Source organism: Saccopteryx bilineata, chromosome 4, assembly GCF_036850765.1.
Source record: "Saccopteryx bilineata isolate mSacBil1 chromosome 4, mSacBil1_pri_phased_curated, whole genome shotgun sequence".
In the NCBI taxonomy this organism is placed as follows: domain Eukaryota; kingdom Metazoa; phylum Chordata; class Mammalia; order Chiroptera; family Emballonuridae; genus Saccopteryx; species Saccopteryx bilineata.
In genome coordinates this window covers 124124217-124147469 of record NC_089493.1, presented here as the reverse complement: position 1 = coordinate 124147469, position 23253 = coordinate 124124217, and the positions used below count along the sequence as shown (strand labels likewise).

The 23253-nt window shown below is 41.8% G+C and overlaps 1 protein-coding gene across 7 annotated transcripts in view; it reads left to right on the top strand.

Annotated features, from left to right (window-relative positions):
- Positions 1-17166: 17166 nt before the first annotated feature.
- MIA2 (MIA SH3 domain ER export factor 2) overlaps positions 17167-23253 on the top strand; it is a 135987-nt gene continuing 129900 nt past the window's right edge. For 6 of the 7 annotated variants that reach the window (XM_066277882.1, XM_066277881.1, XM_066277884.1 and 3 more), the window contains exons 1-3: positions 17167-17464; positions 19877-20010; positions 21811-21897. In XM_066277882.1, coding sequence (XP_066133979.1) covers positions 17350-17464; positions 19877-20010; positions 21811-21897 — 336 coding nt within the window. In that variant the 5' untranslated portion in view covers positions 17167-17349. The remainder of the gene's footprint in view (positions 17465-19876; positions 20011-21810; positions 21898-23253) is intronic. The other variant, XM_066277885.1, reaches the window with a different exon arrangement.

Sequence of the window (23253 nt, the reverse complement as noted above, 5' to 3'; positions counted from 1 at the left end):
TCCATTGCTGTTTAAAAGTATTGAGCAAGAGGGAGAGGAAAAGGGAGAGATAAGCATCAACTCGTGTTTGTGTCACTAGTAGTTCACTGATATGCTTCTCATACTTGCCTTAACTGGGGAGCTCAAGCCGGGCTCAATGCAGCAACTTCAGGTTTTGAATCAGTACCTCAGCATCACAGGTCAACACAGTTCACTGCACTACCACCAGTTAGATACATTTAATGTTTTTGACCATGGTTGACTCCAGGTACCATCACAGATGAGGGGGGACTACAAATTGTTTACTCTTCCATGGTGAGAGAAAGATAACCACTTAGAAGGGATGACAAACTTACCTGGTTCTTTAAAAGTATATGAAACCAAAATAATTGTATGCAGTAAGATCCTTTGTACAAAATTTCACTTTTTTTTTTTTTGAAGGAGAGATGAGAAGCATCAACTCCTGGCTGTGTCACTTTAGTTCATTGACTGCTTTTTATACTTGCCTTGCCTTGACTCGGGGGCACAAGGTAGCGATATCAGTTTTGAACCTGGGTCCTTAGTGTCTCAGGTCAAAGCTTTATCTACTGCACCACCATCAGGCTGTTGACTCATTTTTATCTGGAAATTTTAAACAATATTCATGGTGCTTACAGAAAAACTAGTTTTGGCTTTAAGCACAATTGTTGGGAGTGGTGTTGATAGACTAACGCAGGGGTCGGGAACCTTTTTGGCTGAGAGAGCCATGAATGCCACATACAGTGTGTCCGTAAAGTCATGGGGCACTTTTGACCAGTCACATGAAAGCAACAAAAGACGAGAGAAATGTGAAATCTGCCTGACTAGGCAGTGGCGCAGTGGATGGAGCATCGGACTGGGATGAGGAAGGACCCCGGTTCAAGACCCCAAGGTTGCCAGCTTGGATCCAGAGTCAAGCAAGGGGTCACTCGGTCTGCTGAAGGCCTGCGGTCATGGCACATATAAGAAAGCAATCAGGCCCTGGCCGGTTGGCTCAGTGGTAGAGCATCAGCCTGGTGTGCAGGAGTCCCGGGTTTGATTCCCGGCCAGGGCACACAGGAGAAGCGCCCATCTGCTTCTCCACTCCTCCCCCTCTCCTTCCTCTCTGTCTCTCTCTTCCCCTCCCGCAGCCGAGGCTCCACTGTAGCAAAGATGGCCCAGGCGCTAGGGATGGCTCCTTGGCCTTGCCCCAGGTGCTGGAGTGGCTCTGGTCGCAACAGAGCGAGGCCCTGGAGGGGCAGAGCATCACCCCCTGGTGGGCGTGCCGGGTGGATCCCGGTCGGGCGCATGCGAGAGTCTGTCTCTCCCTGTTTTCAGCTTCAGAAAAATACAGAAAAAAAAAAAAAAAAGAAAGCAATCAATGAACAACTAAGGTCTTTTAATGAAGAACTGACGATTGATGCTTCTTATCTTTCTCCGTTCCTGTCTGTCCCTATCTATCCCTCTATCTGACTCTCTCTCTCTGTCCCTGTAAAAAAAAAAAAAGGAAAAAAAATGTGAAATCACCAAATAAAAGGCAAACCATCCCAGTTTCCGTAGGATGAAGCAGCATGTGCGCATGCGCAGATGATGATGTAACATGGTGTATACAGCGGAGCAACACACGGCCATGCCAGTAGAGATGCCAGTAGAGATGCCAGTAGAGATGTGGACGGTACAGAGGAAAGCAGTGTGTTCTGTGGCTCGCTAAATTCGAATCCGTGACCAAAGTGAACGTGAATAACGGCGCGTTTATAACGAAGCGCCACCACTTAGGAATAACATTACTTGGTGGGATAAGCAGTTGAAGGAAACAAGCAGTTTGATGGAGAAACCCCGTTCTGGTAGGCCATCAGTCAGTGACGAGTCTGTAGAGCAGGGGTCCCCAAACTACGGCCCGCGGGCTGCATGCAGCCCCCTGAGGCCATTTATCTGGCCCCCGCCACACTTCTGGAAGGGGCATCTCTTTCATTGGTGGTCGGTGAGAGGGGCATAGTTCCCATTGAAATACTGGTCAGTTTGTTGATTTAAACTTATTTGTTCTTTATTTTAAATATTGTATTTGTTCCTGTTTTGTTTTTTTACTTTAAAATAAGATGTGCAGTGTGCATAGGGATTTGTGCATAGTTTTTTTTTAAATATATATATATTTTTAATTTTTATTTATTCATTTTTTTTAGAGAGGAGAGGGAGAGAGAGGAGAGACAGAGAGAGAGAAGGGGGGAGGAGCTGGAAGCATCAACTCCCATATGTGCCTTGACCAGGCAAGCCTAGGGTTTCGAACTGGTGACCTCAGCATTTCCAGGTCGACGCTTTATTCACTGTGCCACCACAGGTCAGGCCATAGTTTTTTTTATATAATCTAGCCCTCCAAAGGTCTGAGGGACAGTGAACTGGCCCCCTGTATAAAAAGTTTGGGGACCCCTGCTGTAGAGGCTATACAGGATAGCTACCTAAGGAGCCCTAAAAAATTCTGTGCGTGAGCCCACATCGAACTGCACTGAATAGGTATGAAACTGGGAGAGTTTTCCTTTTATTTGGTGCAGATTTCACATTTCTGTCATCTTTTGTTGCTTTCCTGTGACCAGTCAAAAGTGCACCATGAGCGGTAGGAAATGAATGGATTGTAATACATGAGAATGTTTTATATATTTAACATTTTTTTATTAAAGAATTGTCTGCGAGCCAGATGCAGCCATCAAAAGAGCCACATCTAGCTTGCGAGCCATAAGTTTCCCACCCCTGGTCTAATGCATGGTTTAAAGTCTGGAATATGGGCCCTGGCCGGTTGGCTCAGCGGTAGAGCGTCAGCCTGGTGTGCGGGGGACCCGGGTTCGATTCCCGGCCAGGGCACATAGGAGAAGCGCCCATTTGCTTCTCCACCCCCACCCCTCCTTCCTCTCTGTCTTTCTCTTCCCCTCCCACAGCCAAGGCTCCATTGGAGCAAAGATGGCCCGACACTGGGGATGGCTCCTTGGCCTCTGCCCCAGGAGCTAGAGTGGCTCTGGTCGTGGCAGAGTGATGACCCGGAGGGGCAGAGCATCACCCCCTGGTGGGCGTGCCGGGTGGATCCCGGTCGGGCGCATGCGGGAGTCTGTCTGACTGTCTATCCCCATTTCCAGCTTCAGGAAAATACAAAAAAAAAAAAAAAAAATAAAAAATAAAATAAATAAAGTCTGGAATATGAAGAGCAATTTTCAATTAAGTATTGCTGATGTCTATAGAAAGAATTCTAATTTTACTTGCTCTGCATCTATAAATTGGAAGTTTTCACTTTGTTGATTCAGTTTATTATATTTCCAATCAATGCTTTATCCTTAGAAATGAAATTTTATGAAATCCACAGAACTATGTAATTGGTGACTTGCAAAGATCAGATATAAGGAATATTAAAATGTAAAAGTAGGAACAGTTTCCTAGGGTTAGGAAGAGGGGACATTCTTGGGTCCTATTAGAAGTTAGAAATTAGTATTTATGGAAAGTTGAGAAGCTGGAGAGAGAGCTAGTGACTGAGGACAAATTAGTCTGGAGCTATTAGCAAAGGCATCTCGGTGTGTTTAGAGAACATCTTGTTGACTCTTAGATTCAAGGTTTGCAAGCCACAGAAATTAGAAGAGTGGTCTTCAGAGGGCTGTATGTAATCCAGCGTTCATCTATGTACTATTTCTAAAACTGGTAACTAAACATGTATGTTCTAGTAATTGGGGCTAAGTAAACCCAGCAATATAAGTTGAACAAATTAATAAATTGACAAATTTAAAAGGAAAGCTACTAGTGATAGTATGGTATAGTAATAATGGGTCAATGCTGTCAGAATAGCAAGTCATTAAAATGTTTTGGGGTTCAATTATTTGACATGAATTTTTTTTCTTTAACATGCAATAATTGCACCTTGGCATTAGCTATGATACTGCCACTGTACCAAGCTAATTTTTCTTTTTTTTTTTTCTTTTTTTTTTTTTTCTGAAGTTGGAAACGGGGATAGACAGACAGACTCCTGCATGCGCCCGACCGGGATCCACCCGGCACGCCCACCAGGGGGCGACGCTCTGCCCCTCCGGGGCGTTGCTCTGTCGTGACCAGAGCCACTCTAGCGCCTGGGGCAGAGGCCAAGGAGCCATCCCCAGCGCCCGAGGCCATCTTTGCTCCAATGGAGCCTCACTGCGGGAGGGGAAGAGAGAGACAGAGAGAAAGGAGAGGGGGGAGAGGTGGAGAAGCAGATGGGCGCTTCTCCTGTGTGCCCTGGCCGGGAATCGAACCCGGGACTTCTGCACGCCAGGCCGACGCTCTACCACTGAGCCAACCGGCCAGGGCCTCCAAGCTAATTTTTTAAAGATCTTTATTTGAAAAAAGTCTTAGCGAGTTTCCCTTGAGATAATGCCATTAAAGTGCTTAGCCCAGAAAAAAATCATTTGTTTACATAGCTGGACCTTCCTACTCTAATTAAAGTCAATAGGGGAAATTGATCTGAAAATTTCTTAATATTCTTTCTCACTTAGCAGGATATTTTAAAAAAATGGTTTTCAAATAACTACAGCTCTGCTTGCCTTGACCATTGGAATACCCTGTTTAAATTTGTAATGACCACTTCTTGCTTTCATTGTCCCCTTTCTTTATTTTCTTCAATACCATTTAGCGTTATATCATAGTTATATTACACTTGTTTATTGTTTACTTCTCATTTTATTGTTTACTTCTCATTAGAATGCAAGCTCCAGCTGAGCAAGAATTTTTTTAACCCCATTGCTCTATAAAAATATTAGGATAGAGCCTTGTGCACTATAGGCAATACTATCGTGAATGAATTATGACATTGAATTATCCATGTGGCTTATGGTTTTATCTCTGTTTGTCTTGACAATTTTAGTTGCCTCTTCCAGTTTTTGAAACAATGAACCAAGATACATCAAGTAAACATGCCTGGAGCAGAGTTATCAAGGGAGAAAAGTTTTTAAAAAGTAGTCCATAGCAGAGATGGGAAAACTAGAATGAACAGGTTTGGGATAGTGGAGGTCAATGGGTCAGGAGCTTAGTTTGAAGTTCCCATTAGACATCAATGTGAAGATGTGAAGTAAAAGAAGTCATACCTACCATTTGGGTTCAGGAGACAGTTATTCACTGGAAATAACAAATTTGAGTTTTTTGAGCATGTCTGGTAAGATCACCAAGGAGCGAGTGTAGAGAAGGAAGAGGTCAAGTGATAGCCCTGGGCACATCAGCTTTGAAAAAGATGGGGAACTGAAGAGGAACCAGCAAAAGAGAAGGAACATCTAGAGAAATAGAAAAACAGAATTTAGGTGTTGAAGGTAAGGGAATGTGCTCAAGTGCTGCTGGTAGGTTAATGAAAGTGAAGAGGAAGAACCATTGGCTGTAGCAACATAGGTCATTAATGTTCTTCAAAAGAAGTTTTAGAGGTGATGGCAATAAGGAGCTGTTTGGAGAGGATTCAAGAGATGGAGGTAAGTATAACTTCCAGTTAGGGTAGTTAAATTGGACCAATTATCACACTGAGAAGAAGTAGAAAAAGTGGAGATATATACATTTACTTCAGGGAACCATTAAGGTACTGAAGACTTATAGGTCCAAGTTGTTTTTGTTTGTTTTATTGTTTTGCTAGTACTGCCTATATCCCCAATTTCCAAAAGGAAAAATCTTAAGATTTTTTCCCCCTGAAATTGCCCAGCAAACAATATTTCTCATTGTAGGTACTTATTTGTTCATTAAACAAACACATCACCTTACAATTGTAGTTTTGGTGAATATTCTTGTGGGATAATTGTGTGAAAAATCTGTAGAAGCTAAACCATGATGCATTATAAACATTTGAATTTTGATGTCTCTACGAAGCAGTGAGGCTTATGTGATCTATTTGAAGGTATACAGTTAAGGGGAAAAACATTTTTTTTTAGCTTAACATAGAAAATTATTTCATCAATTTCTAGCTTCTATTTATGTACTTGGCATACAGGAGGTGATAAATATTTGTAGGATGAAAGACTGATCAATCCTTAAGAAAGGAAGAGAAATCATCTTAATGTTTTTCTCAGTAATAGAATACATTCAATTTCCAATGCCCCAAATGTCTTCCTTTTACTTAATAAATAGGATTTACCATAGTGTTTCTTAAATTGAGTAACTCAAAAGATAACACGGATTGTTAACACTGATATATTGAGATATGAACTTGTTTGGGTTTATTTAGAAGTAATAATCTATAAGCATGGTTGAGATAGCCTTAAGTATAGGAAAGTTAGAAAAAATTGCATGTCATTAAGTGTATAACTGGATTCGCACAAAATGTAACTTACCCAGCTTTGCAGCTGAGCCACAGAAATATACAGGTCATAGTTACACTAGTGACAATGTCATGGTCTTCTGCTGTGTTTCTTTTATTTTATTTTATTTTATTTTTTAATTCATTTTAGAGAGGAGAGGGAGAGACAGAGGGAAAGAGAGAGAGGAGAGACAGAGAGAGAGAAGGGGGGGAGGAGCTGGAAGCATCAACTCCCATATGTGTCTTGACCAGGCAAGCCCAGGGTTTTGAACCGGCGACCTCAGCATTTCCAGGTAGATGCTTTATCCACTGCACTACCACAGGTCAGGCCTTCTGCTGTGTTTCTAATACTGCACATGCTTTAAATTTCAAGAGGACTAATCACAAGGGCCTTTAATGCTGAAAGGTGCACAGTTTTGGAACTTAGGTCTTTGACACTAGTTATAAAATGATGGCATAGGTATGAGAACTTGAAAATATTAGAAGTTATTGTAGATTCAAGCTTAGTTATCATACCTCCTCGTTGCAATGTGAATTTTCACTTCTGTGGTTATTTGTAAGAAACTTAAAATCCCAAAATTCTGTTGCCCCCAAGATTACCTTCAAGATGGTTCTTTTAGCCATCAATTCACATATGTGCAGAGAAATATAATTCCATTTCAATATAAGTTTAAGGAAAACGTTGCCAAGAAAATAATGACAGGCGACTCTCTAGCACGCTGCGCCTTTCCCCACTCCCCATCCCCTTTTCTCCCCACAGCTCTCGTGCACCCGCATGCTTGCTCTCCCATCTTCTCCCCTACTCTAAAATCAATCTAAAAATTTTAAATACACTTTCTCCTATAATTTGAATCTTGGCTCTGAATTCTCTCAGCTAGAACTCAAGAACTAAGGTTGCTGAACTGTGGTTTAACACCCTGGTGCCATTCCTCTCCCCACTTGCACCCCTCCCCACCCTCCCAGTTAACAAATGGAGTCACTGATTTTATTTTGGAGCCAGAGTGGTGTGGGGTGGTGGCTAGCTATGGAAGAGTCACTGAGAGGTTGCTTAGCAGTGTCACAGTGTCAGGCCATGAGCAGCCATGGCTCATTCCCTGGCAAGTGGACAAGGAGACTCCTGAATAGTAGTGTTCTTATATCAGTCAGAGGGAAGGCAGATGTGTACAGTCCTTAGTTCACCCTAGCTTGATGCTTGTGTTGGTGGCCAGAGCTGTTTCATACCAGGGACATGTAAAAAAAAAAAAAAAAAAAGGTAATGACAATTCTACTCTCGGGTCTCTAAATATGTTTCAAAACCAAAAATCAATTACTCATTTGTTAATGAGGTTAACTGAGAGTTGATACCATATGTTCCTTTGTTTAGAGAAGGCTTAGTCCGGAGGGGTAACACGTGGAATGAAAATTATTAAGAACAGTAAAGTTGAGGCCCTGGCCGGTGGCTCCATGGATAGAGCATCAGCCCAGTTTATGGATGTGCTGGGTTCATTCCCGGTCAGGGCACACAGGAGAAGTGACCATCTGCTTCTCCCCCCTTCCTTCTCCCTCTTCTTTCCCTCTTCCCCTCCATAACCAGTGGCTTGATTAGTTTGAGCATGGCCCCTGGTGCTGAGGATAGCATCCTTGGAGCTCGTTGGCCTCAAGGGCTGAAAATAGCTCAGTACTTGAGCATTGGCCCAAGATGGTGTTAATGGGTGGATCCCAGTTGGGGTGCATGCTGGAGTCTGCCTCACGATCTTCCCTCCTCTCACCTTAAAAAACAAACAGTAAAGTTGAAGTCTCCATTAGAGGTATCACAGTCTTTAGTGTTGAAGTGATTAGGTACATCATTAACATGCTTTTAAAATTTACAACTAGAGCCTGACCAGGCAGTGGTGCAGTGGATAGCGCTTCCACCTGCGATGCTGAGGACCCAGGTTTGAAACACAAATGTAGTGGGCTTGAGCATGGGCTCATCTGGCTTGAGTGTGGGGTCATTTGGCTTGAGCATTGGGTCACTGGCTTGAGTGTGGGATCAGAGACATGACCCCATGGTCGCTGGCTTAAGCAAGGGGTCACTGGCTTGGCTGGAACCTCACTGCTTCCAACCCCCCGATGAAGGCACATATGAGAAAACAATCAGTGAACAACTAAGGTGCCACAACTACGAGTTGATGCTTCCCATCTCTCTCTCCCTTCCTCACTCTCTCTCAAAAATAAATAAGAGTTAGCAAAGCAAAAAAGTGAAGTTATATGAAAGAAACACAATATCAGTCCTTTTCGGCCCTGGCTGGTTGGCTCAGTGGTAGAGCGTTGGCCTGGCATGCAGAAGTCCTGGGTTTGATTCCCAGCCAGGGCACACAGGAGAAGTGCCCATCTGCTTCTCCACCCCTCACCCTCTCCTTCCTCTCTGTCTCTCTCTTCCCCTTCCGCAGCCAAGGCTCCATTGGAGCAAAGTTGGCCCGGGCGCTGAGGATGGCTCCATGGCCTCTGCCTCAGGTGCTAGAATGTCTCTGGTTGCAACAGAGCATCTCCCCAGATGGGCAGAGCATCGCCCCCTGGTGGGCATGCTGGGTAGATCCCGGTCGGGTACATGCGGAAGTCTGTCTGACTGCCTCCCCATTTCCAGCTTCAGAAAAATACATAAAATAAAATAAAATACTCACCCCCCCCCCGAAAAAAAATCATTCTTTTTGTGATAACTTTCTATGGCTTCTCATTGCACTTATAATAAATAGTACATTTCATTTCCCCAGGCAAAAGTCCCTGCATGATTAGACCTGTCTTCAGGTTCTACTTTATGTCCTACTACTCTCCACTTGCCTTTCTCTTTCTTGATTATGCCTGCCAAGTTAGTTTCCACCTTAAGACCTTACTTCTGACATCTTGAAATGCACCCAATGTGTCTCTTTTGTTTTTTCTTTAAGTCTCTGTAAATCAAACTTCAGACAGCCCTGGCCGGTTTACTCAGTAGTAGAGCATCAGCCTGGCGTGCAGGAGTCCCGGGTTTGATTCCCGGCCAGGGCACACAGGAGAAGCACCCATCTGCTTCTCCACCCCTCCCCCTCTCCTTCCTCTCTGTCTCTCTCTTCCCCTCCCGCAGCCAAGGCTCCATTGGAGCAAAGTTGGCCCAGGCGCTGAGGATGGCTCTGTGGCCCCTGCCTCAGGCGCTGGAATGGCTCTGGTTGCAACGAAGCAATGCCCCAGATGGACAGAACATTGCCCCCTGGTGGGCATGCTGGGTGGATCCCGGTTGGGCGCATGTGGGAGTCTGTCTGACTGCCTCCCTGTTTCCAACTTCAGAAAAAAAAAACAAACTTCTGACAATGAAGTATGACCTCATTCTTCCTTCTGTACAGAATGTTCTGCCTTCCTACTCCCCATATTAAGTCTAATGTCACTCTCCAGAGGTTCCTTTCCTGACAAGTTTATTTCAACAGACACTTATTTCCATAATAACATCACTACCTACAGTTAGTTATCTTGTTCTTTTATTTGTTTGCTGGTTTTTATTTATCTCCCTTCATTAGCATGCAAGGTTAAGGACTTTATCCTGTTCCTCCCACATCTCCAGCCCCTGAAATAGTGTCTGACACATCGTGCATTAGAAGTCAGTGAATAATACCTATTCTGAAAGGTGAGATTTATATGTGAAATATTCAGCTCACTGGTTCAGAGTTGGTGCTCAACAAACATTAAATTTCTTTCTTTCCTATTTATGAAACTAATCAGTTCAGTCCCTTGATCAGCAAATATCACATGTATCATTTTGGAAGTAGAGGATGTCATGTAGTAAAGGCGTAATCACAGTGTGTGGAGTATCCTTTTTTTGCTCCAATCCACTCTCCACTCTTTGCCACTCTGCTGTGTCCCCAGAAACACAGACCATTAGGACTGCTTCAAAGTGTTCCTTTATTCTCTGGCATACGGCTGGGTTTAATCAATTGGAGGTACCATCAGGAGATCAGAAAGTAGAAGGGTGGGGTTCTCTTGACTGGGTTTCTTCACTGAAGCCTTTATGTTCCTGTTGGGCAACTCTTATTGTTCTCTGCAGGCAGTGGTCACCGTTCCTACATGCCTGGGGATGTTGCATTCCCTGTTAGTCTCCCTTAAACCCTGCCCACACCTTTGTAAATAGTCTCACATTAAAAATCTCAACGCCTGACCTGCGGTGGCACAGTGAGTAAAAGCGTCGACCTGGAACACTGAGGTTGCTGGTTCGAAATCCTGGGCTTCCCTGGTCAAGGCACATATGGGAGTTGATGCTTCCTGCTCCTCCCTCCCTTCTCTCTCTCTCTCTCTTTCTCTGTCTTCTCTCTCTAAAATGAATAAATAAAATCTTAAAAAAAAATTTCCTCAATGCCCTCAACACCATGGCCGGATAGCTTCGTTAATTAAAGCTTCATCCCAAAGTGCAAAGGTTGCACATACAGGAATGGATTGATGTTCCTGTCTGTCTACCTACCTACCTACCTACCTACCTACCTACCTACTTATCTCTCCCTTCCTCTCTCATGAAAATTTAAAAAAAAAATTTTTTTTTAAAGAATTTTCTGTTTTAAAAAAATTCAATTATTGAGGAGTGTCATCCCTCAACACAGAATAGCCATCGGTTTTCTGGTAGACCTCTGTCTGACAAAGATAGAATGAGAAAAAGCAGAGTGAAAACATGGACTTCAGTGATACAAAAGCAACAAAGGGAAGATGAGCCATGCAGTGACTAGCACAAATGATGAGCCAAAATGTCCACGTTTTTGTTGTCTCTGTTTGCATCTGTGGATCACTAGCTTCTAAGATTGGGTCTTCTAGAAGCCAATGCTTGGATGGAGTTTAGGGTTGATCAAGGGATCAACAGTTATGACAGGAAGGAGGAGAAACCAGGATTGGGCAGAAGGAAAGTTGAGCTGCAATGTGGGTTTCATAAAGCTTCAGTCAACCCAACTCTAGAACAAGGAGTGCCTGTAGAGTATCCCACATTGGGCTGAAATAACCCTGCTTTTGTACTCATCATTTACTCACTTGATTCACTAAATCACTTGGGAAGGGGTGACCTTAAGAGGCTCTCTGAAGCTGAGGTAGACTTTTTTTTTTTTTTTTTTTTTAACAGAGACAAAGTCAGAGAGAGGGATAGACAGGGACAGACAGGAACGGAGAGATGAGAAGCATCAATCATTAGTTTTTTCGTTGTGCATTGCGACACCTTAGTTGTTCATTAATTGCTTTCTCATATGTGCCTTGACCGCGGGCCAGAGTCTGTCTGCTAACTGTGCTCTCTGAAGCTGAGCAGAAAGTCTTACCTGGAATAGGAGGTGTTGATGGCTGCTGTCCATGTCGTTCACACCAGGTCTCTCCTGGGTCTTAAATCTTACTGTGCACATGTCTACCAGGTAACTGCTTTCAAGGGCTCTGTTTTAGTGCCCTCTCCTTAGTAAAAAAAAAAAAAAAAAAAAAAAAAAAAAAAAAATCCCTGCTTAATCAGTTCAGCTTATTCCAAGTACCTTCTAATCAAGTTTCTTTACTTTTAAAATTGCCAGCTGATTGAAGGAAATATTTTCCCACTTTAGGAAACCTGAGGTATTAAGAGAGAAGATAATGGTATATATTATCAGAAATAATGTCGGCAAACAGTAGAAGAGCAGTGTCTCTATATTCTCATGGAAAGGGTTGCTCTGTGCTATTATCTCTAAGATACTGAACATGTGAGTGGCTTTGACGATTCCTCCTTTAGCTTACATAGTAGGTGGTCTGAGAAATGCCACAGGACTTTCAAATCGATGTTCCTGTTACCATGAAATCTTCCTTCACTAGTAGTTCTACAGACACAACACTTGATCTGCAAAATGCATAAGCAATTAGATAATATCTGGCTAACTGAATGTGACTGTTTTTGTAGTGAAAATTGATACTTCGGTTTCTTTTTTTTTTTTTAAACAGAACTTTTTTTTTCTTTACAAGGATAGAAGGAAAGTCAGAGACAGGGATAGACAGGGATAGACAGACAGGAACAGAGAGAGATGAGGAGCATCAATCATCAGTTTTTCGTTGCGACACCTTTGTTGTTCATTGATTGCTTTCTCATATGTGCCTTGACTGCGGGCCTTCAAGATCGAGTAACCCCTTGCTTGAGCCAGTGACCTTGGGTCCAAGCTGGTGAGCTTTTGCTCAAACCAGATGAGCCCATGCTCAAGCTGGCGATCTCGGGGTCTCGAACCTGGGTCCTCCGCATTCCCAGTCCGACGCTCTATCGACTGCGCCACCGCGTGGTCAGGCAATACTTCGGTTTCTTTTTTTCTTTTTTTTTTTAAGTTTATTTATTTATTTATTTTTCTTTACAGGAACAGAGAGAGAGAGAGAGAGTCAGAGAGAGGGATAGATAGGGACAGACAGACAGGAACAGAGAGAGATGAGAAGCATCAGTCATCAGTTTTTCATTGCAGCTCCTTAGTTCATTGATTGCTCTCATATGTGCCTTGACCGCGGACCTTCAGCAGACCAAGTAACCCCCTGCTCAAGCCAGCGACCTTGGGTCTAAGCTGGTGAGCATTTTTTATTTTGCTCAAGTCAGATGAACCCACGCTCAAGCCGGCAACCTCGGGATCTCAAACCTGGGTCCTCGGCATCTCAGTCCAGTGCTCTACCACTGTGCTACCGCCTGGTCAGGTAATACTTTGGTTTCTTTAAATTAAATGTTCTAATCCCTTTCATGTACTGCCTCTTCATTTGGGTCTGTTAGAGACAGTTAGCATTGTGCTACCACATAATAATCTGGACATAAAATGAGATCATCTGGGTGTATTAGTAGCAAGAAAGCGGGAGCATTTCTAGGAGGAGTAAGTCACACCAGGCTGATATCACAGGCAAAGATTTTTCTCTTCTGTGCCCTGACCAGGCAAGACTGGGGCTTCAAATCAGTGACCTCAGCGTGCCAGGTTGACACTTTATTCACCGCGCCACCACAGGTCAGCCTCTTTTTTTCCTTGACTCATGTCTTCTTCAGGCTAGTCAATCAAATTTAAATGTTTGGGTTCATAGTTAAATTAATTAGTTCAGAATTTAGCTGTAATAGTTTTAATATTGAATACCAAAAAAGAGTAAAATACATAATTAGATATTCTCAAATTGATATTATAAATTATGCAAATAACTCAGTGCCAACATTTGAAGCTGAATAGCTAATTCTTCTTTAGATGTCTTTTTGTGTGTGTGTATTTTTCTGAAGTTAGAAGCGAGGAAGCAATGAGACAGATTCCCGCATGCACAGACCAGGATCCACCCTACATGCTCACCAGGGGGCGATGCTCTGCCCATCTGGGATGTTGCTCAGTTGTGGCCGGAGCCATTCTAGCACCCAAGGTGGAGGCCAGGGAGCCTTCCTCAGCGCCCGGGACAACCTCGCTCCAATGGAGCCTTGGCTGCGGGAGGGGAAGAGAGAGACAGAGAGGAAGGAGAGGGGGAGGGGTGGAGAAGCAGATGGGCGCTTCTCCTGTGTGCCCTGACTGGGAATTGGGATTTCCACACACTGGGCCAACGCTTTACCGCTGAGCCAGCCGGCTGGGGCCTTTGGATGTCTTTGACAACATTGTTTACAGATTTTCAAAAGTATTTAAAAAAAAGCATTCAAGAAATCAACCTACACCTCTGAATGTGCAGCGCTCTGATCACAAGCCAGATGATCCTCAAATTAATGATCTATTAGTAAAATCTTTGATTCCAGAGAGCAGGCTTGTTGGTCATTACTCCTTCTGAATAACAACCAGAAAACACATTTCAGTTTTTTAGGCCTTTGAAAGCAAAAGTTCTTCACTTTCGCTTGCTCCTGTGCTGAATGTCTGTCGTGTTTATATTAGGCACTAGAGGGTAGTGTGGTGTCATACAAGTGCTGCATTCTATAAACAGCACACACCCTGACATGACCAGGGACAGGGACAGCAAAGAAAGGCTTAGAAAAACATTTGATCAAGATTGAAATAGCACAATGGCAGTTTCTGAAAACCTACTGAGAGCTCGTGTTTTACACAAAAATTCCCAACATTGGGCTTTGATACCTCTTATGTGATAATACATTCAAATCATTTGTTTTTCATAGTTTTATTGATCTTGTAAAGAGATATATGCTTCCTGCCTGACCAGTAGGGGCACAGTGGATAAAGCAGGGACCCCGAATACTGAAGTCACCAGTTCGAAGCCCCGAAGTTGCTGGCTCTGAGCACAGGCCTGTCAGCACAGGATTGCTGTCTTGAGCAGAGGATCATCCACACAATTGCCAGTCTGAGCCCAAAAGGTTGCTGGCATGGAAAGCCCAAGATTGCTGGCTTAAGCAACGGGACACTGGCTCTGCTGGGTCAAGGCATGTACAAGAAGCAATCAAGGCACAACTAAAGTGAAAGCAACTAAGAGTTGATGTTTCTCACCTTCTCTCTCCCTTCCTGTCTCTCTCTCTCACTCCCTCTCTCAAAAAATAAAAATTATAAAAGGCTATATGCTTCCTGTTTTTTTTAAGTAAAAATATACAGAAAATTACAAAGAAGAAAGTGAATACAACCTGAATCACATTATATACTCCCGTTGTACGAGGGAAGAGTCTTTCGGACATCTCTCTCATTCTCTTTCCACATACAGAAATAGGCATACATTTTATTTTTATTTTATGAAATTTTTTTTATTGATTTTAGAAAAGGGGAGGAAGGGAGAGAGAGAGAGAGAAACATTGATTTGTTGTTCCACTTATTTATGCATTCAATGGTTAATTTTTTATGTGACCTGACCAGGGATCAAACTCACAACCTTGGTATATGGGGATGATAGTCCAAGCAACTGAGCTATTTGACCAGTGCCCATACAATTTTAAATACATGGAATAATACTGTACCTGCTGTTCCTGTAATAGTACTGTTGCAGACAAAGTAGACACCTTTCTATGGCAAATGACTTGATTCTTGTTAGGAAAGTCTATGGTTATGAGTACGAGGAGTCATAGTTCCTTGATTTTTTTGAAGTGAATTTATAGAGGTGACATTGGTTAATAAAATTATGCAGGTTTCAGGTATACAATTCTATGACACATCATCTGCATATCGCACTGTATATTCACTACCTTAAGTCAAGTCTTCCTCCATCAAGGGGAGTCATAATTCCTAGGTTTAAATTTCTCTACTTACTATGTGATGTTGGGCAAGTGATTTAACCCTTTTCTATGTAACTCAGTTTCTTCATAAACAAAAATGGGGATAGTAATATTATTTACTTTAGGGAGTTGGTGTGACTGATAAATCAGATCATATATTTAAGTGTTTTTTGTTTGTTTTTGTTTTTGTGACAGAGACAGAGAGAGGGACAGATAAGGACAGACAGATGGGAAAGGAGAGAGATGAGAAACATCAATTCTTCATTGCAGCACCTTAGTTGTTCATTGATTGCTTTCTCATATGTGCCTTGACTAGGAGGCTATAGCAGAGTGAGTGACCCCTTGCTCAAGCCAGCGACCACGGGCTTCAAGCCAGCAGTCTTTGGGCTCAAGCCAGCAACCATGGGGTCATGTCTATGAGCCCGTGCTCAAGCCAGTGACCTCAGGGTTTCGAACCTGGGTCCTCCAAATCCCAGTTCGATGCTCTATTCACTGTGCCACCACCTGGTCAGGCATAAGTGGTTAAATTGTAACTGTAAAACAATCAAGACATGACATTTTAACTATTTTTCTTAAGTAAATACAAGTTTCAACTTCACAGTGACACTAAGGTTTTCTTAAATTATAAAAAGGGAGCCCTGGCTGGGTAGCTCAGTTCTTTAAAGCATTGTCCTGATACACCTAGGTTGTGGGTTCAATTTCTGGTCAGAGCACATACAGGAATCAATCAATGAATGAATGCATAAATAAGTAAAAGAACAAATTGATGTTTCTCTCTTCCTCTCTCTCTAAAATCAATAAATTAAAAATAATTTAAAAATGGCCCTGGCCGGTTGGCTCAGCGGTAGAGCGTCGGCCTAGCGTGCGGAGGACCCGGGTTCGATTCCCGGCCAGGGCACAACAGGAGAAGCGCCCATCTGCTTCTCCACCCCTCCACTCTCCTTCCTCTCTGTCTCTCTCTTCCCCTCCCGCAGCCGAGACTCCATTGGAGCAAGGATTGCCCGGGTGCTGAGGATGGCTCTGTGGCCTCTGCCTCAGGTGCTGGATGGCTCTGATTGCGGCAGAGTGACACCCCAGAGGGGCAGAGCGTCGCCCCCTGGTGGGCGTGCCGGGTGGATCCTGGTTGGGCGCATGCGGGAGTCTGACTGCCTTCCCGTTTTCAGCTTCGGAAAAATGAAAAAAAAAATTAAAAATAAAATATAAAGAGAATATTTCTTCCAAATAACTTTCATCATGACTTTTCAAAACCGTTTTAAAAAAAAAGTTCTGTAAGTATTTTTTTTAATAGATGAGAAGACCTTTTTTAAAAAATTTTATTTATTCATTTTTAGAGAGGAGAGACAGAGAGGTAGAGAGAGGAGAGAGAGACAGAGAGAGAGACAGAGAGAGAGAAGTGGGGAGGAGCTGGAAGCATCAACTCCCATATGTGCCTTGACCAGGCAAGCCCAGGGTTTCGAACCGACGACCTCAGCATTTCCAGGTCAACGCTTTATCCACTGCGCCACCACAGGTCAGGCCAAAACCATTTTTTTAACATAAATTACCACTGCTTCTACATGTAATGCATACTTCATTGATGCTGATATTTGCATGCAGCAAATACTGTTTGTACTTACTGATTTACCTAAGATTTTAATCTTAGGTAAAGAGATTAACTACCTTATTGTGGAGGCCTGTTTAAGAAATATTGAACACAAAGTGCCCTTAAGTAAGATATGGGCCACCTTCATAAGACAGAAGTCCAACTAAAAGTCCCTGTTAATTATTAAACCCCTAAGTATTATCTAGGTTCCTGACACTGCAGATTGAACACAGTGTTTGTCTCTCAAGCTGAGCCTAAACACCAACGGAAAAATGTAGTTACCAAGGGATTAAAAAACCTAAACCTTGGTCTCTGATATTTAGTAAAAGAGAGTGGGGCTAGCACCTGTTTTGGCTGACATATCAACAGCTTAAACAGTTAGTTTAAATCTCATTTGGAACCCCTGCTTATTTTAGCATGGCTGAGATTGGACTTCATAGAATCCTCCTTTTGGTTATTTCTCTGACAAAGTGTCTGGAAGGCACGAAACTGCTGGCAGACTTTAAAAAATGTGCTGACTTGGAATGTGAAAGTAAGTTTGCTTTTCTTTTTTCCTTCTCTTCCTCTTAAACTGAGGCACTGAAATGACATAAAATGTTCTCGTAGATAGGCATGATATAAGTGAACATTAGTATCATTGAAAAAAATTGTAATTATAAATATAGTTCAGTATAAAAAGGAAATACTGGAGCAAAGTATTTTGTGATAGCTTTTATTGGAATAATACAAAGGGGTGAAGATCAACCTGATAGATGAATATATCAGAAATTATAAAGATGTTACTCCAGACTTCAAAATCAAACTAATCAGCACCTTTTCTATTTCTAAACATAATTGTAATTTTAAAAAATATCAAGCCATTGATGGATAGTACTTGATTTCTGAAGCCTTTGTGTATTTTAATTTTTCTTTCACAATCAGAACTATCTAATTCTCATAAGTTTTATAAAAATGTGTTTATTTCAAATCATTAGGATGTACTGTCTAAACTTTATCAAACAATAATTTGTGTTTATTATGTAATAATACTGAACTCAGTACATAATTTTATTTATGTCCTTGAATCTAAAACTTCTGTCTTCTACAAAGATAATTTTATTTTATTGCTTAATAGCTTAATTTATTCTCTGTTATTAGCATTCTGGTGCAAAATGAGTTTTATCCCAATATACTATAATAACTTTAAAAATGTTTTATATCTCCAGTGTGTGAGAATTACATGTTGCAAGTCAAAAATGAAAAATATTATTAGTGTAAACAGATAATTTATAAGTAAATTTTTTATGAATAAACATTTTCTGTAACCTTTTGATATGTAATTAAATATATGGAGGTTTGCTAGATAATGTTTTATAATAGTAATAATCTTTCTTTCCCTTTTTCAACCTCATTTTAGTTTCCTTTGAGGCCAGACACAAAACATGAAATGGGAATATTCAAATTTATGTTATTTTAACTTTAATTGCATGACTTAATTAAAATGTTTTACATATGTTAGTATAATTTTACTAGTTAAGTTAATAATGTACATTAGTTTATGTGTTAAATCTACATATATGGTTATGATCATTCATTGTTATTGAGGGCATATTATGTGCTGGGTCTGGATGGGAGGTTGTTGTATCTATGGGAAATCAAATTAATTTTAAGTCAGTTTCTTGACTTCCAAAAATTTTCATTCTAGTGAATAGTGACAAGATAGTTCAATATTAACCAGTGAATACAGATACCTTATAAGGATAATAAGTAACATTAAAGTTCAAGTTAGGGGCAGAGTAAGCCAGACAGATCAGGGATGTCTCATAGAGCAGTGGTCCCCAACCTTTTTTGGGCCACGGACCGGCTTAATGTCAGAAAATATTTTCATGGACCGGCCTTTAGGGTGGGACGGATAAATGTATCACGTGACCGAGACAAGCGTCAAGAGTGAGTCTTAGATGGATGTAACAGAGGGAGTCTGGTTATTTTTAAAAAATAAAACATTGTTCAGACTTAAATATAAATAAAACGGAAATAATGTAAGTTATATATTCTTTCTCTGCGAACCAGTACCAAATGGCCTGCGGACCGGTAGAGGTCCGTGGCCCGGGGGGTGGGGACCACTGTCATACAGGAAGTAGTTATGAGGTCACCATGAAGAAAAACTGAAGGTTTTCCAGCCTTAGGAAATAGAGGAAAGAAAACCTCAGGATATGGAAGGTGGATGTTACAGTGAAAAGAATCTCCATGCAAATCTAGCTCCACCATTTATCAGGTGTGTGACCAACACTGAGACTTAAAGATTAATTTATTAGACTGAGATGAGATTATTTATCTCATAGGTTTTGAGGATTTAATAAAATAAAGATATTAAACAGCTTATCAAAATGCCTGAAATATATATGTACCAGGAAAACACAAATATTTTTTAGTGTGCACGCTCGCGCGAGAGAGACAGGAAGGGAGAGAAATGAGAAGCATCAACTCGTAGTTGCAGCACTTGAGTTGTTCATTGATTACTAATCATACACACACACCTTTACCTGGGGGCTCCAGCCAAGCCAGTGACACCTTGCTCAAGCCAGTGACCACAGGATTATGTTGATGATTCCACACGTAGGCTGGCAACCGTACGCTCAAATTGGTGAGCCTGCGCTCAAATCCACAGCCTCGGTTTCGAACCTGGGTCCTCAGAGTCCCAGGTTGACACTCTATCCACTGCACCACCACCAGTCAAAGATAAAGTCATTTTACATAAAAAAGGGAGACCAGGTTATGAATAGCCTTTGATACTGAGGCAGGGTTTTGAATTGATTTGGTGCCTCGTAAGTCTATGTAGGTTTTTGAGGCCATAAATAATATGAAACTTTTGGAAATACATTAAGATTGGAGGATGGCAAAATGGGAGGGAGAGAAATAACATTTTAACTTAAATTGTGTGTTTTTCATCACATGTCTTACATAGCTTTAATTAGCAGAGTCATAGCCATGAGAGATTACAGAGGACCTGACTGCCGATACCTGAACTTTACTAAGGGAGAAGAAATATCTCTGTATATTAAACTTGCAGGAGAAAGGGAAGATTTGTGGGCAGGAAGTGTAAGTATCTAATCTTAAAAATTGAATACAGAATAAATGGCCAACTTACACGAGGATGCCAGATTTTCATCTCAAAAGGAACTTTAAGAACTTTAAAGTGCATGGGCGCGCACACACACACACACACACACACACACAACCCTTACCATGTCTAATTATTTATTTATTTTAGAGAGAAGAAGGGAGAGAGAGAGAAACATCAATTTATTCTTCTACTTATTTATGCATTCATTGGTTGATTCTTGTATGAGCCCTGACTGGGGGTTGAACCCGCAACCTTGGCTTATAGGGACAGTGCTCTAACCAACTAACCTACCTGGCCAGGACAAATTCTATTTGGATCTGTCCTGCTTTTTAGCATCAGAGGCTGTATGACTGAAACTCTGAATGTCGCTAGCCAGAATTATTTGCCTGGCCTCTGCAGCACCCAAGATTCCTTACTGCTTATGGTCCCTTAAATATGCCCATCTACATTTTGAAAGTATTTAGAGGCACCCAATGCAACTGTGAGAAAAATGACACAGTAGGTTCCATAATAGAAGAAAGCATTCTTTCTTATTTACTATGTGTGAAAATGATAGTTCTGCACAAAAGTGGCATATAATGTTTGGAACCATGGTCATGTTTCAACCACTCTTAGCTTTTATGCATTAGGTGTTTAGTTCAGGCAGATAAGTGTTTAAGGAACCACACTGTAGAGTTCACCCATATGCTGTCAGTTTCCAAATAGTTGCAGCAGCTGCCAAGTGGAAGAATCACAATGGAGGCATAATGGTGTTAAATCAAATGACCAAAAGAAATGTGCTCTTTAAACCTTGATAGTGATAAGAAATGGGTTGAGAATGGTTGTGTGAAGTCTTCACTATCAGGGGACATCCTACATGTATTTAAACTGGATTAAGAGGATCTCTGTTCACCAAATTAGCCCCAGAAAAGTTGAATGGAACCAAATCCTCCCTGGAGGACTCATGGATCTTTATTATTTTGATGAATCTCTCTTGGCTCTTCAGAGTTTAAACTTTTTACCTGATCTTGACATCCTGAAAATGCTGAATATGTCACAGCTCTATCTAGCTTGGCTACTCCCACCTTCCTCTTGCCATTTGATATCCCTGGTTTATTAGTGTAAATGCGTGGTCCACCAGGGCAGGAACAGTCATTAAGGAACACAAAAATGAAAAAAAAAATAAGTGTATGGGATGTTTTCTCTCTGAAGTTTGAGAAAATGTAATTTTACAGCTTGGCTCTGTTTCCTCAAATTAATGCTGTTCTTTTGAATAACAAAAGTAATATGATTTCACCCACTTTCTTTCTTTCTTTTTTTTTTTTTTTTTTTACAGAGACAGAGAGAGGGATAGACAGGGACAGACAGACAGGAACGGAGAGATGAGAAGCAATCAACCGTTAGTTTTTTGTTGTGTGTTGCAATACCTTAATTATTCATTGATTGCTTTCTCATACGTGCCTTGACTACGGGCCTTCAGCAGACCAAGTAACCCCTTGCTGGAGCCAGCGACCTTGGGTCCAAGCTGGTGAGCTTTTGCTCAAACCAGATGAGCCCTCGCTCAAGCTGGCAACCTTGGGGTCTCAAACCTGGGTCTTCCGCATCCCGGTCTGACACTCTATCCACTACACCACCACCCGGTCAGGCTCACCCACTTTCTTGTAGATGCCAGATGAAAGCCAGTTAACATTTATGATTTGAAATAAATAAAAGCCAAGGACATGGGGCAAAATTGGGTTCAATAGTTTATTGCTTTGATCACTCTTCCTTGCTATCTTTGTTCTTCATTTTGATAGAAAGGGAAGGATTTTGGATATTTTCCCAGAGATGCAGTCCAGATCGAAGAGGTGTTTATATCTGAGGAGATTGAAATACCAACTAAGGTGAGTAAATTTATTATGGTTATTAATTGAATTTAAAATTTCTTGGCTAAAATAGTTTTCTGAAGTATAAATGCCTATTGGTTATTGTAGCATCCACCGGGATACAAAACAGATGTCGGAGACTTTCAGAAATTTAGATGAAAAATTTATTGGCCAAGCTTTTAACCTGTGCAGGGGCGGACTCTCGGGTGTCTCAGGGACACTATACTCTTAAAAAGTCACAGATGAGAGCCGCGCCAAAACGCTTACAATCTAGGTCTTATATAGGCTGAGCAAGCAAGCAGTTTCCAAAAGCAGACTTGGCTATTAGCTATTGGCAGGGGGAGAAGTCACATGGCATAGTAACATAGGGCAGGCAGTGGAAAAGTTTTAAAACTGTTAAAACTGTTACAAATCTAGATAAACAGGATTTGGGGGCTGGGTCAGCTCTAAGTTCCTTGTTCCTTATGCAACCTCTCATGCAACCTTCAGGGTAAGGCGGGTCCCTACATTTCCCCCTTTTTCTTAGACATGAGTTAAACCTTTGACTCATTTTCTTCCCCTGCTAGGAGCGTGTAAGGCTGAGAAAGAACCATGAGCTTAACAACTTCTATTCTTTTTTTGATGAAACCTAAAACCTTGTTTAGGATTATTGGTCCAATAAAATATTAGAGTTCTTATTCCTTGGAGAAGGTGACCTTGAGAGGCTGATCGGGGTCCCGTCACACTCGCCATGTCCTATTATTCTCTCCTGGTTCCAGGGCCTGCTTCACATGGGATAGGTGGATCCAGTAGGGCTTCTCAGCAATTCTAACAGCAGAAGGTGTGCTGAGCAATACCTGGAATGGCCCTTGCCACCTTGGCTTGAGGTTTCCCCTGCGATGATTAAGGATCCATACCGATTGTCCAGGCTCTGGTGGAGGTTCTTGGGTGCTGCTTTCTTGAGCTGCTCCTCTTTCCCTCCTTAGTTCTCGCATTTCCTCTCAGATCTGCTGTAATGCCTGTAGGGACTTGAGGAAATTATGATTAGATACCTCTATTTCCTCTCTAGTGAGCTGGGGAACTAATGGAGTAGGTTGTCCAAACATGAGCTCATAGGGAGTCCACTTGTTGACATATGGGGTACTTCTGAACTGGAACAAGGCGAAGGGGAGTAACTCTATCCAGTTCTCGCCGGTCTCCTCCTTTAACTTGATTAAGGTTTCTTTTAAGGTCCTATTCATTCTTTCTACTTGCCCAGAACTCTGAGGCCTGTAAATGCAATGTAATTTCCAGTTAATTCCTAACCTTTTAGCTAATTCCTGAGAGATTTTAGAAATGAAGGCTGGTCCATTATCAGACCCTACGGCTATGGGAATTCCATATCTAGGGATGATC